Source organism: Grammomys surdaster, unplaced genomic scaffold (assembly GCF_004785775.1).
Source record: "Grammomys surdaster isolate TR1022 unplaced genomic scaffold, NIH_TR_1.0 194, whole genome shotgun sequence".
NCBI lineage: Eukaryota > Metazoa > Chordata > Mammalia > Rodentia > Muridae > Grammomys > Grammomys surdaster.
This window is the reverse complement of record NW_021604639.1, coordinates 4453362-4468533: the sequence shown is the minus strand read 5'-3', so window position 1 is coordinate 4468533 and position 15172 is coordinate 4453362. Positions and strand designations below refer to the sequence as shown.

Below are 15172 nucleotides of genomic sequence, written 5' to 3'. Positions count from 1 at the left end.
AGTACTCAACAAAGATGTCTGTCAGCATCAGCATCCTTCACCCACCCAGTAATACTGATGGTCCCATAACTGTTGGGAGGAAACCTTCCATGGTGGAGCCTAGAGGGAGGGAGTTAGGTGACTGGGGCTGTGTCTTTGACAGAGAGGATTCTTATCTCTTTCTACTTCTGTCCCTACTGCTGTGAGGTGAGAAGGCTTGCTCCACCATGTCTCCCCTGACATAATGCTCTGTCACGCCACAAGCCCACATCAATGGGGCCTAGTGGCCACAGAATGGAACCTCTAAAACTGAGTCATAAGTAGTGTCCCCTTATTTTAAGTTAGCCTGTCTTGGGTACCTGTCACACTAACAAAAAGCTGACCACATAGTTTGGTTTCAGCATTACTTGTCTTAGAGCAGAAACCTTGGACAGTGTGTTCTTGGAGATTCCTTCCTTCTATTCTATGTGGGGGTACTGTAGATATGAACAATCAAAACACTGGCCTCATTAGCACGTGAGAATGGCTTGCTGCTCTGTTAACCTCTATAAAGGTTACCCAGAACTGAGTTTAGTAGCTTGTACTGCCTGGTTTTGTGTGTCAACTTGTTACAAGCTAGAGAGACTTATCACAGAGAAAGGAGCCTCCCTTGAGGAAATGTCTCCATGAGATCCAGCTGTAAAGCATTTTCTCAATTAGTGATCAAGGAGGGAGGGCCCATTGTGGGTGGTGCCATCCCTGGGCTGGTAGTCTTGGGTTCTATTAAGAAAGCAAGTTGAGCAAGCCAGGGGAAGCAAGATAGTAAGTAACATCCCTCCATGGCCTCTGCATCAGCTCCTGCTTCCTGACCTGCTTGAGTTCCAGTCCTGACTTCCTTTGGTGATGAACATCAATGCGGAAGTGTAAGCTGAATAAGCCCTTTCCTCCCCTACTTGCTTCTTGGTCATGATGTTTTGTACAGAATTAGAAACCATGACTAAGACATAGCTAATGCACATGAGTCTAGTACTCAGGAATTGGGGGGGGGGGAAGGATCACTGTGAGCTATCTTGGCCTACACAATGAGTACAAGGCCAACCTTGGCTATATAGTATAAGACCATGACTCAAAATCACACACACACAGGAGCGCATGCGTACACACATGCATATACATGTTTATATTTATATATAAAATAAACAAATATTTATGCAGTTATATTATATACCTTTTATATATTTTGTTTTACATCTAATATAGTTTTTTATGTTACATCTAATACAAATTATATATATATATTATATCCCTAATATATTTTCTTAACATATATGTATTAAGGCACTCAGGAAAGTGAAGTTAAGTACTTGGGCAAAATACAACTTGGAAACTAGTAGTAAATTTTAACGAATCAGGTTTATTTACGTCCAAAGGCCAGGAACTGCATGTGTCATTTTTTTTTTGGTCACATATTCCTGAAGCCTTTATCACTCAATAAAACACTCAATTGCCTTACTTTACTGCCTCTCACAGAAAGGTCTGGACTGGGTGTCCCCATTAGCACTAACCTTACTTTACAAACAGCTAATCCAGAGGCCAGGGAGCTAGTTCTAGATATGCACAGGTTGACAGCTGCAGAAGGGACATCAGAAGTCTAGTTCTTCGAGGTTCTGAATATTCCTACTCCTCTGATGGATAATGAAACCCCCCTATCAAATCAATTCTGCTACACAGTGTGAAGTACAATCTGGAAAACCACAACGGATAGGAACTGTCAGGTCCAAATCAAACGAAAACAGGGTTGGAGTATTGCACCAACGGAGGCATGAGTTGTTGTTTCTTTTGTTGTTGGGTTCTCAGTCCAGCTAACTTGAAATGCCCGTCTTCTGATCAGAGTGCATCAGCCTCATGGCACAGCTCTGGCACACACACATCAGAGCCTTAATAATGTACATTTTAATAAGCGGCACAGCCGCATGGCACTAGAAACTCACACAGGGACAATGTGAACACAAAAGTGTAGGACAGCTCCAGGCCTCCCACCACTATTCAGGGGCAGACCCACCAAACAGTGCCATTTTTCCTGTCTATGACAGGAGGCCCTGGTAAGCCATCCCCCTGAGCACCACCACTTTGTACACAGGAAGCAGGCAAGGATCTTCTTCCTAGGAACACTTGAGAATGAACTAAACTCGCTGGCACATTGAAAATGACTTTGTTACTAAGCTCGCCCTGTTTCAGTCCTGGGTGTATGTGTGTGTCCATGTGCCTGAAAGTGTGTATGCAGATGCATGTGTACATGTGTGTGTATTCATGTGGTGTATGTGTGTGTCTCTGTGCCTGAAAGTGTGTATGCAGATGCATGTGTACATGTATGTATTCATGTGGTGTATGTGTCTCTGTGCCTGAAAGTGTGTATGCAGATGCATGTGTATGTGTGTGTATTCATGTGGTGTATGTGTGTGTCTCTGTGCCTGAAAGTGTGTATGCAGATGCATGTGTACATATGTGTATTCATGTAGAGGTCTGAAGCCAACTTCAGGAGTCACTCTTCAAATGCCATCTACTCTGTTATTGGGATAGGGTCACACTGGCCTGAAGCTCACCAAGTAGGCTGGCTGGCAAGAAAGCACCAAGAATCTGCCTGCCTCTGACTTGCCGTACTTGGGACAAGAATGTTATCATGTCCTGATTTTTTATATAGATTCCGGAATCTGAACTCATGTTCTAATGTTTCCACACGTACTTGATGGACTGATCTGTTTCCTCAGCTTCTATTTCCATATTTACAAAGCAAAAGGGCACCCTAAAAATTCTGATCTACGGTGTTAGAGGTTCATTGCCTCTCACAGTAGGCTCTTTAATACAATGATTATTTCACAGTGACCTACTCTGCGCCATTTTCTCTCCATTATTGTCTACTACTCCCTCTGGGATACTTTACGTAGCTATTCATGAAAAACTTAAAAAATGTTTTTTTCTGTTTCTCCTCGTTGGTACCAGCTGTCAAATTGACACAGCTCAGATTCAGCCAAGAAAATGCCAACTGGGAATTGCCTTAATCAGATGGGCCTGTGATGTATCTATGGGGCATGATTGCTAATTGAGGAGTGAGAGCCTAGCCCACTGTGGGCAGTGTTATCCCTACAAAGGTGATCCTGGGTTTGTATAAGTAAGCTAGTTTAGCAAGGAGTCAGTGGGAATAAGCCAGGAAGCATTTTTCCTTCATGGCTTCTACTTCAAGCTCTTGCCTTGCCTTGCCTTGCCTTCCCTCAATAACAATAACAGATTGTAACCTCTAAGATGAAATAAACCTTGTCCTCCTCAAGTCATTTTGGCTACGGTGTTTATCTCAGCAATGGAAAAGCAAGCTAGAACAATGTCTAATTAGTGGTTCTATCTTTAGAGAGTAGTTCAGGACTAGAGTGTAGTTCAGGAGTAGAGTGTTTGCCTAGCATACTCAAGGGCTGGGTTGAATACTCAATACTGCAAAAGAGAAATGTAATAGTTAGCTGAGCATGCTGGTGAAGGCCTACTATGCCAGCAACGGAAGATAAGGTAGAAGGATGATGAGCTCAAGGCTGCCCTGGGCTACACGGTAAGACCCTCTCTCAAAACAAACAAATAAATAAAATTACAAAAAGAATCAAAAAGTATTGTATACATCTACCTTTTCATGGACTCATTCTTCTGTGAACTTCTGTACAGGATTTTTCTTTAGATTAGAAAAACTACAACCTATTAACTATGTTAAATCCATAATTGCCTTATCACAAAAAACTTAAAAATACATCTGACTAACTGACATCTTCATGTTCCTACTCTTAGCCACTACCCTTTGAATTGAGGCAGTGCCATTATCAGAGAAGCTGCTACTTAAAGGTGTCTCTCTCACACAATTACTATCACAAATATCAAAATATGGAGCAAGAACCCACTTGGTACAACCTTTACATGAGGCACGAAACAAAGACCACAGAATTTTAAATCCCTGATTAGACTCCTTTACATTCTATTAGTAAAAGAATCCAAGAGTGAACACCATCAGCCTCATGAATATGCATATCAAGGTCCAGAGGGAAGCCTGCTCAAACAGACCCAGAGAGCCATCCTCCCCTTAAGGCCAAAGACATCTCCCTCTCCTCCCTCCCTCCCTCCCTCCCTCTCTTCTCAGGAGTTATTTATAACTCACCAGCTAGAGGCACAGCCTTTATGAAGCATCTCCTAGCTTTGCTTGCTCACAGGCACATTTCCTACCAAGCATCACTTCATCTCCAACACTCAGAAGAGCATCAAGCCCTCAGTCCCGTCCCCACACTTACCAAGTACCTTTCTGAGGACACACTGACCAAGATGAGGTCATCTCCAACCCGCACTTTTTCTCCTTCTGATCTCTGCTTCGAGGCAGGATGTATGGTCCACCAGCAAGCCTCCCCTGCAAGTCATAGAATTGAAACACGGAGAAAATCCAGTTAATTTAAGACCCATTCCCTCTTCAGGTGATGCCACTCGTGGAACTTTCAGAAATACATGATTTCATGCAAATTAATCTCTTGGATCATGGAAATTAGAAGAACTCAACCAAACTCAGTTAGGGTAAAACATACTGAAATGCAACCTTTCTCTTAATGGAAAATGTGTGTAACGGTTTGGTGTCTTTTCCCCAATAAAAACTGTGGAAAACGGACATCTATTTACATATGTCAACACAGGCCTAGATGTCCCAGTTAGCCAGGATGATTTCATTCCCTAAACAATCTTATTAAAAGTTAATATGCATTTACACGATTTTCATCAAAAGGAATTGAGGTTTTCTGCTGGGGTAGTTGCATTGTAAATATTGTTTCATTGATTCAAAAATGACACAAAGGATTGCTATCTTAAAAGTCTCATTACTGTGTCTTCCCCGCTTTGCTTTATTTCCTCATAAAATGCATTAGTTCCTATTAATCTAAGAGACTCTTAGTACAGAGAAATGCACTATAAAAGCTGATATACATTAAAACAAATCCATCTGAGGTAAGGCAAGCAGCATCAAAAAGTACACATCCATCTGCCTTCCTTAGTCCCATAGTCCAAACCAGAAGCAGCCAGGCTTCTGTCCAGTCTCTTTGAAGTCCTGAGCCCGTGGTCTCTGACAATTCCAGCTGTGTTCTGGTGGTTCCTTCATCTCCAATCATCGTTCTCCACCCCTACCAAGCTCTATTGTTTTTCCTTCTTTTGAGCTTGTTTCATTTTTACTCACTTGTATGTATATACCACAAACCATATCATGTATGTGAGTATATCAAAGGACAGCTTGCAAGAGTCAGTGCTCTCCGTGTACCAGGTGGGATCTGGGGATCAGACTTGGACTGTCAGGCTCGCTAAACTATCTCACCAGCCCTTCATTATTTTTTCTATAGTATTTCTTTTTCTGAACTAAGTCCTCGATGCCAGAACATATGTTCCATTTGTTTCCCAGGTCCTGCAACCACACTGCAGCACTCGGTGATTGATTTTATATGGATGAGTAAAATCATCTGAGATGCATCCGAGGAACTCAGGCAGTCAGCACAGAACCTGTGCCTAAGGGGTTCTCACTCATGCTGTCTCAACTGTATATCACCAGTGAGAATTCTCCACTTCCATTCACCAGGTCTGCATCGTTATTCATTCGCCCAAACTTTGACAGGGTATCCGCTCTTTCTCAGTCACTGCTTCAGTCATTGAAAAGTTATCAACACAAAAGAAAGATCATCTGCCTTGTGATGTAATTCTGATGAAGACAAACAGAAAACAAAGGGCAAATGCCATGGTGCTTCAGTAACTCACTAAAAAGCAGAGCATGGGGAAGAAGCAGCGGGGTAGAATCAAGGCTCAGGGGACAGGGGTGGACTCTGGGTGTAGAGGAGGACTCTAGAGGCTGACAGCTGTGCTATTATTCTACAACGAAATCAGGTCAGTATATAAAATACACATTTCAGATCATGTGTTTTGGTCTTCAAACTTTAGCTTTTTTTTTATCTGTTTGCTAAAATACATTAAGTTTAAAAAAACTGAGAAACTAGAAAAAAACAGAACTGGACATACATAAAATATAGATCTGACTCTTATATTTATCTTTTTATGCTCAGGATTATAGAAATTATCAAAAGTTAACTGGGTTCACTATATATTTTTCATTAGCATTGTTGTTATTTTGTGAAAATTTAGTTAATATGAGAAACCACTGTTAATGATTATACAGAATGTGAACTTGTACCTTACATGTGGGTACCACGTGCTGGTTGGCTATCTGTGTGAAAGGCATAAGCTTAACCTCAGGATGAAGACCGCTCTCCTCAAGTTTTGTGGGTGCAGAAAAAGATTTCAGTTCTTTTCCTCTTCCTTGCTGACGTTTGCAGATCATAAAAACTGTTATCAGTAGTTAAAACCCAAAACTTCATGCATGTGTGTTCCATGGGTTGTTTCGTGATGTTGGGGAGAGACTCCAGGACCTTGCATATGTCAGCATTCTATCACTGAACTACATCTTCACTGACAATAGATTTTTAAAGGGATAAAATGAGGATGAGCAGTGGATGGACCATCCGTTCCCTACCATGAAAGAACAGCACAGTAAAAGCTGGATTCTGTCCTTCCATACCTTTTTCTTGATACCTTACCTTTTTGTTTTATTTTTATGATATTGAGAATTGAACCCAGGGGTTCTTCACGCAATAGGCAAGTGCTCTGCCACTGAGTGACATCCCTGGCTCTGCTTCAAAAGCTTCATTCCGGAAGCCATGCCTTCTCCTGCTCGTCGTAAAAGACAAAAATGATCTAATGGGGTACATCGAGTCAATGGAGAAGATACAGATGACAGAGAACAAGAACAGGCAAAACCCTTCTGCTTTCGTATCTGGGTTTTACAAAGGGATAAATGTGTTTGTATATTTTGATCTTTCCAAAATAGAGAAGTGTCTGTCTGTTTGGAGCACAGCAGAGCCTCGAGGCAGAGCAGCAAAGAATTCCATGTTCTGATTTTGTGTTTGAGCGCTAACACTGAGCACGCCGTTATCTTATACCTGAGGATATTTTAAGGTGAATGACTAAAAGCCATGCAGGGATACTTTACACAGTGTTCAGTGAACATCAGCAAGCTTCATACAACTAGTCCATCATTCGGTATGGACTGGGGCTTTTCCTCTCTCAATCCATAAGAAGAAAGGACATGAAGTCAAAATTGTATATCTCACCAATAACCTAAGACCAATCAAGCAGGAGGAAATATACACTCTCTCAATCTACCAAAAATGCCAAACAGAAAATCATTTTCCTGACTGTTACAAAAAAAAAAAACCAAAACAGTCATCTCATGTGTCTCTGACTGTATCTAGGCAGCTTCTTTACGAACTGCCTTTCCTTACAGTACGTGGTACTCACCTGTGGTATCCTCTTGAAGGCCAACATCAAAGGCCAGTTTGTCAGTAGAAGACCGGGAGGTGGAAAGACAGCACAGATACTAAAAACACAAGATCAGGTATCACCACAAAATATTGACAAGTCCTATCAAGACTACAGTGGTTAACACAGCACTAAACATGGATGAACAAGGCCATGTATGATCTATAGATAGAATCTTAAAGGCATAGACCCATACATGGTCTACCTGAGCCATACAGTTATTCTGTTTTTAGCTTTTTTGGAGGAGCCCCCACACTGATTTCCATGGTGCTGTGTAAGTTTACAGTACCATGGATCGGCACACAAGTGTTCCTGTCTCCCCACATCCTCACGAGCATGTGTCGCCATGTTTTTTTTTTTTTCTTGATGATAGCCATTCTGACTAAGGTAATGGTTGATGTTGAAAGGCATGAAGTAGAAGCAGGACTGTAAGAAGGGTAGGGGAAGTGTCAATGAAGGGGAGAGGGGAACTAACGGGGTAATAGGATCCATGTGACATGAAAGCAGAAGACGGGACAATTTAGAGGGAAGACCAGCAGGGCAGGGGAGGGATGGCAGTGAGAGAGATGAATGAGAACAAAGCATAATGAATGTGTGCATATGTGTGCACATGTATGCATATGTGTACACATGTGTGCATGTGTGTGCAAGCATATCACATCAAAACCTGCTATTTATATGATAACTGAAATTAAGTGATTTTATAATGTGTACAGTCACACAGCATCCCATTGGGTAAGCAAGGTGCTATCATCTATCTCTGATTAGCATTTTTCTCAAATTCTTGATGCTCCTGTGAGTTGTGAAGGGCTTCCAACACCTGAGGCACAGAATCGCTTGCACAGCAGGCCTTCAGAGCAATGTGACGAAGGAAACACGGTCCTTTGCCCTTCACAAAAGTTTAAAACATGAGCTCATCAATACAAGGAGACAAGTGACTGGGGACATGCTTGTATCTCTCTCCCTTCATGTGATATTCATGGTCCTCTGAAAATGTACATGATCTGATTAGAATGCTGTCCCCAAAAGAAACCTGAAAACAACTCACTTTTATCTTCTACTTTTGTTTTCATTTAAAAAAAACCCACCCAGAATATTCTTGAGAGTGCAGTTCTTCATCCTGCTAAAATGAGGGCCGCATGAATATACATGTACACAGTTCTCTCGGGTAACTCCGACTGTCAAAACTGCATTGTCTCATCTGCTCATCCTTGGGTTGCCTCAAGTGTACATATTCTTAGATTTAAATTTTACATCATTCATGCCAACCATCGCCCCAACTTCAAACACCTTGCTAAGTGACATATGAATGAGAACTTTAAGATGAATGTGGCATGAGCTTAAAATACCAGAGCATCTGTGTGAAGCAAGTCCTGTGCCAGCAAGAAGAGGAGCCATCAGAGGAAATCCAGAAACAATGGAGGGAATCAAGTGAGGCTGGACCCCTCTGAAGATATGGATGGTTAACACCTACACTACACCAGGCAGTGGCTCTCAACCATCCTAATGCTGCATGTGACCTTTAATACAGTTCCTCATGCTGTGGTGACCATAAAACTATTTATATGCTATTTCATAACTGTAATTTTACTACTATTATGAATCATAATATAAATATATGTGTTTCCTGATGGTCTTAGGTAACCCCTGTGAATGAGTCATTCAACCCCTAAAGGGGTTGCAACCCACAGGTCGAGAACCACTGCTCTTATAGAATATAGCACATCTATAACTGGGTGTTCATGGGTGTATGAAGGGAGATGAAGGAATAGATTGATCAGCCACTGCAGGTGGAAGTCACCCTAGAGTTGTAGCATCGAATTAACCTGAAGTCTCTATCTGCATCTTGACTGCTAAGCAAGAATTCTCAGTGTGACAGACAAGAGGCTCCAAGGATTCCCTCAGGTAGTATTTTATCTGACTTTTCAGAAAGGTATTTAATGATTTATTTAATTTTGATATTGTGTATATGGGTGTAAACATGAATAAAAGTAATGTTGGAGGCAACAAAAGAGTGTCAGATTCCCTTGAAGGTGGATATTTAAATGTATTTACACATTAATTATTTAAAGCAAAACTGGAAATGGAAAATAGTTAATATTTGGCTTTTATACTTGCCCCTTCCTAAGATTTGTCTATCAAATGTATTACAGGTGTTAAAAATCTATCAAAGGCATTTAAAATAGGAACCATATCTGAAATGTCTGAATCTAACCTTCATCTTATGAATGAGAAAACTGAACAGGGCACAAGGGTATTAAACACTATATCTATTCAAACTCATTATTATCATTGCTGAAGTGATACCATCAAAATTCTAGAGAGTCTACCTGATCCTGGATAAGCATAGCCACACAAGAGATGAAATCAAGATGTTTACTCACCATACCACTGTAGGAATGGCGTAGCAATATGGCGTGTCCATAGAGGAGTGTCCGGTGGCCTCCACCTTGAGCAGTCTGAGGAAAGGGAAGAGAAAGGGGCGTAGAGAGGAGGATAAGCATGAATGAGCAAACAACAAAGTCAATAGAGTGTTCTTTTGTCTTTACTGAAAAGTTTAGTAAGACACAAAAACATTGGAAAGGCAAACCCCCCTCAAACAAGTTCTTAAACAGTAAGGAAGCTGTAAGGGGCACCTGCCATGGAGCTAGCATCTCATCCAGCTCTGGAAAGGTGAACTGGGCTTCAGTGAGGAAACACTACAACTTTAACCACTCACAGTCTGCTCAGTCACTGCATGTGCTTCAGTTATACACAGCCTCCACTGGACAGGGAGCCCAGTTACCATTGTATCTAGAGACCTGATAACCAGCCAACGCTCAGCAATCACCAGGTACGTTTTATCTCCACAAATGAGTTTTTACAAAACCCCAAATTGGTCACATGATCTCAGGGATTTAAAGCTTCTCATTCTCCCAAGTTGTCATTCATGACTGGAGAATTTGCTAAACCACAGGGTCTTGGGCTTCCACACAGATTCCGATTAAAGATGTCAGAGGCAGATACAGACACACTTTATTTAACAGATTTCCCATGGAGTCATGGTCCCAAGGATCACAGTTGGAGATAGACAAACACAGAAGACCTTGTATCTCAGTCATCCTTGGTGCCAGTCCCCTATTCTAAACATATCTCCTCTCTCCACCCCACATCACGTTGATTTGTCTTTAAATCCAAAATTCACTCTGTTGTCTTCTCTGACTTATAAATGCTGTTTCACACTCAGTGGACCAGCCACCTCATGCATGCAGCTCATCCCAGTTCCTCAGTGTTAGCCCCTCTGTAGCTCTCAGCTACACTGGTCTTATCACTTTGCAGGCCAAACCTGCCTCCCCTTGACCAGACTGAGAACTCAATGACAATGACTTTGGTTCAGCTCTAGCTAAGAAAATGTAAGAGGACAGTAAGTAAACAAACATTTGTTAAGTGAAAACCTCAACTGGATGGGGTATTTCAGGCAATGGAAGCTTGTGTGTATGTGTACAAAGGCCCCTACCTCAATTAAGATGCTTAAGAAAAAAGGGGGGAGGGTAATGAAATTCTGCATATTGAGTAACCCTTTTTTTTTTTCTTAATGGGAGCCCTAACTATCTATATTAAAAAGCTAAAGATTCATAATTTAGGAGGGCCCATGATTTAATGAAAGGTAAAATCTGACTTTTAAAAATATCTGTGAAAATTGTTACCCCAGTTATATGCTGGGGTTGGGGGTAGGGAGAAGGGATTGATCTCATTCCCATAGAAATGACTGACAGAGTTAATATTACAGAATAATGTCAAATAAATCCATAAAAGATAAATGGATAAAAATGTCCGAACTTTCAAATGAAATCTAAGTGATTCTGCTGAATGTCATCTAAAAAAAGAAAATTTCTCATGTAAAGTTCACAAGTCATTGTAAGACAAATTTAGCATCACTGGGCATTTGTAAGACTTTAGATTTCTAGAATTAAGTAAAAAAAAAAAAAACAAATAAGAAAACAGTTCACTCTGGGAAATCACATTGTAAACCGAGGTGTCAGTGTCTACACTTGGGTTTGAACTCAATATTTCTTTAGAGAAATAGTAATGGGAACTATCTATCTCTTATTCTTTGTAGGACTGGGGACCAGTTGGATTTCTACAGCTGCACTTGAGGTATTACTGTCATAAGCTTAAATTTACAGGACAAAACAAAAAACAAAATAAACAAAAAAAACTCACAGAAATATAAAATCTGAATGGTAATGATGAAGACTAATTAGAATAGATTACCAATACATGAATATTGTTGATTCTATATTCATTCTTTGGTGTTGCTTTTTTACAACATATGATTGCAATATATACTGGTGTGTTAATCTGCCCTTTATATTATTGATAATCGAAGCCATTAAATTCACTAACTATAAAAAGTCTAAACATCTTAAGGATGGCTGTACTACATCATGTCACTTTAGAAGTTGTGTGGGAATAAACCAGGATATAAAGAGAACCTTTACTCTGCGCAGAAACTCTCTGCTAGCCTAATTTGAAACTGTCATTAAATGAGGTTTTTGTAAAAAACAAACAACAACAACAACAAAATGAAATCAGATCTCAGTGGTAGCGTTGTAAGGTTTGTTACTACATGCAAGTCCTGGGTATGATTCAGAGGGAGGAGGGGAGAGAAGAGGATAAATCAGGGAAGAGAATCAAAGTGGAGAGCAGGGATGAGAGGAAAAAAGGGAAGAGGAGAAGAAAGGAACAGAAAAAGAAGATGGTAAGAAGAACAAAGGGAGGAGATGAGGGAAGAAAGGAAATCTGATTCAATAAAACTTCTATGGCACTTGGGGGCTGTCATGTGTCATGTGACTTTACAAGTCCTATAATATAGAGATACAGAACCATGGCCTCAGCAACAGACTATACCCAGCAAGGAGAATCTGTAGTAAGATTACTCTCACAGTGTCTAGATATTTAATTGGACAAGCTTCTAAGTATATGTACAAATATTAAAAATCTGGAATGGAGTTTCATGGGGAAAAATATCAGAGAAATGTCTCTATGTCCAACCTTCCTTCTTATCTAAAAATGACTGAAGGCAAAGATGAGCAGCACACAACACACAGGGTCATCAGGGCCTAGTGAGGTCTGGCATTTCTAGGCATCTGTGGGTTCTAGTTACCAGGAACTCTCTGACAGTCCTGCAATCCCATGAAAATATCAAGAGTGATCCTAACAACATAAAACATGGCTTGTCAAACCCAGCCAAACATTGAGGATATGATGACCTGATAGAGAGAGGTCAGCCTCTCACTATTGCTGGGATGTAGACCACAAGTCTCTTGCACAAACTACCAGGCTTTAGACAGCATCACCACATGACTCTTAGCACCAGCAATCACAAACAGGCATCCACAACAAGCACACATCCGCCTGGCTAAAAACTAGGATTACAAGATAAAAACTGATCATGTTTAGTAATCTCTTCCTACTAAGTGACTCAAACTGCTCTAATCACATGCATGTGGCCTGCTTCCTGAGGTGCTAACCTGTCCTCCATACTCAATATGATGAATTCTGTCCCACACTTAACAGAAATCAGAGCCTGGTTCTGGCATTGGGATTAACCTGGAATTAACTAGTTCACCACATCTTTCTATCTGCAGTTTTTATGAATCAGCTCCTGCAAAAGAGCTATTAATGGATTTGGTTAATTACTGTATGCCTCTGTTGATGCAGCATTGTTTAGGGGCTGAGGTAAGCAGTAAATGATTCAGTGAAAATAGTAAATGCATATTCAGCAAGAAAAACTGAATTTTCAACCCAAGTTCACTGCTTATTAATATTTACAAGGAAATGGCATATATTTATACTTTTATGCTTATCATATCTCTACAACCCAAATACTTGTGGTGATGTATGTAATGAAGCACATAGAATCCTTTGCTTATCATATAAAGTAATGTATTCTACTGAAAAAAAGAGCTGAGTTACATGAATTTTGGAAGACACTTCACATCTTTGATGAGCAGGGGCTTCAAAGAAATAAATCTGGGCTCTGTTGTCTGATGTCCGGTGTCAAATTCTTTACTATTGGTTAATGGGGCTAACCTGAGAAGTCACAGTGCACGTGTCCTGGGGTTTGCAATGGGTAGGAAAGCCTTAACTAACTCAGCCAATGGATGGGAAGGGGATTCTATTTCATTTCTTTCCTTTTCAATCTCTATCCAAGTTTCCATTCACATTTCTAGAAGCTTCTATCTTTTAGAACGATGTTCTTTCCAGGTACAAATTGTATTAAGTCTTTACCAACTGAATACAAATAAATGTTTTTATTGCTTCTGAGGTTTTTAGAATAAAACATCAAGCTTCTTTAATATTATATGATAACGTGGCTGAAATCACAAAAGCACTTTTAACTTCATTTTCTTCTTTCTATATACAACTTCTTCCTTCGAGGACATTGTCGTGTGCTTTAACCTCTTCATGTCTCCCTTAAAGGGCCTCTAGTTTTCTACTTTAGTTTGGAAATAAAATAGGTCTGAATTATTTTCACTTCTAGAACAACAAACAGTTGTGGGTGCCTGTGGTGGTTTGAATGAGCGCCCCTAAGCTGTGGTATTTGACCACTTGGTCCTCTGAAGAGGTTTCAGTGGTGCAGCCTTGCCAGAGGAAGTATGTCACTGGAGGCAAGCTTGAAGAGTGTATTGTCTCATCCTGCTTCCAGTTAATTCTCTGCTTCATGTTTATGGTTGAGATGTGATCTCCCAAGCCCCTGCTCCTGCCAACATGCCTGCTGCTTGCTTGCTATGTTTCCTCCTCCCACCCCCTGCCATCATGGGCTGGAACCCTCTGGAACCATAAGCTAAAATGAACTCTCTCTTTTGTAAATTGCCTTGCTCAAAGGGTTTTTATCAGAGCAACAGAAAAGTAAGCAATATGGGAATTCTAATTTACCAATGTAATCTCCTACTAGATTCACACAAGTGTCCTCCAAAGGCAAAGAGCCAGCATCCCTACAAAGGGAGCATTCTAATTTACTGTTATATAAAAATTAATAGAAGAAATCACTGAAGGTGACTAACTAAAAGTAATCTAGTGTTCTGTAATCCCAAAATGTCAAAAGTTGTTTAAGTTATAAAATCAAAACAGGTGATTTACATGTAAATGTTTACTATTTTATTTCATGGGGCTCCACCATCTTTGAGGAAAAGAGGAGGGGTGGATATAGGGAAGGACAGTGAGGAGGGGGGACTGGGAGAGGGAACAACAAGTGGTTGGCTATATGGAGGAATCTGGAGGGAAGAAATGAAGTGGAGAAAAGTTGTAATTATAATCCCCAAAATAAAAAAAATAGAATGTAAAAAAATATTTAAAGGAGAGCTATTGTGGCCCCAAACATAAAGAAAATTCATATAACCATCCTAAAACTTATGAAATATCACATATAGCTACCTTAAAACTTACAGGATATTCCCTATGACCATACATAAAAAATAATACTGGTGGGCATGATGGTGCATGCCTTTAATCACAGCACTCAGTAGGCAGAGGCAGGAAGATCTCCGAGTTTAGGCCATCTTAATCTACGAAGTGAGTTCCAGGACATCCAGGGCTACATAGAGAAACTCTGCATCAACAACACCACCAACAACAACAAACAAACAAACAAAACAAACAAAACAAAATGTAGGAAGTATTTCATATATCCACACTAAGACACATGAATTATCACATATACCCAAACTAAGACATGTGACCGTTCACATATACCCACACTAAGACACATGAATTATCACATATACCCAAACTAAGACATGTGACC

The 15172-nt window shown here is 40.4% G+C and overlaps 1 protein-coding gene across 1 annotated transcript in view; it reads right to left on the bottom strand.

The window, feature by feature from the left end:
• Positions 1 to 15172, bottom strand: part of Ryr2 (ryanodine receptor 2) — a 424465-nt gene that overhangs the window by 330757 nt on the left and 78536 nt on the right. Inside the window, exons 7-9 of the mRNA XM_028769855.1 lie at positions 9768 to 9842; positions 7363 to 7441; positions 4278 to 4390 (exon numbers count right to left, since the gene is read on the bottom strand). Of these exons, the coding sequence (XP_028625688.1) occupies positions 4278 to 4390; positions 7363 to 7441; positions 9768 to 9842 (267 nt within the window). The remainder of the gene's footprint in view (positions 1 to 4277; positions 4391 to 7362; positions 7442 to 9767; positions 9843 to 15172) is intronic.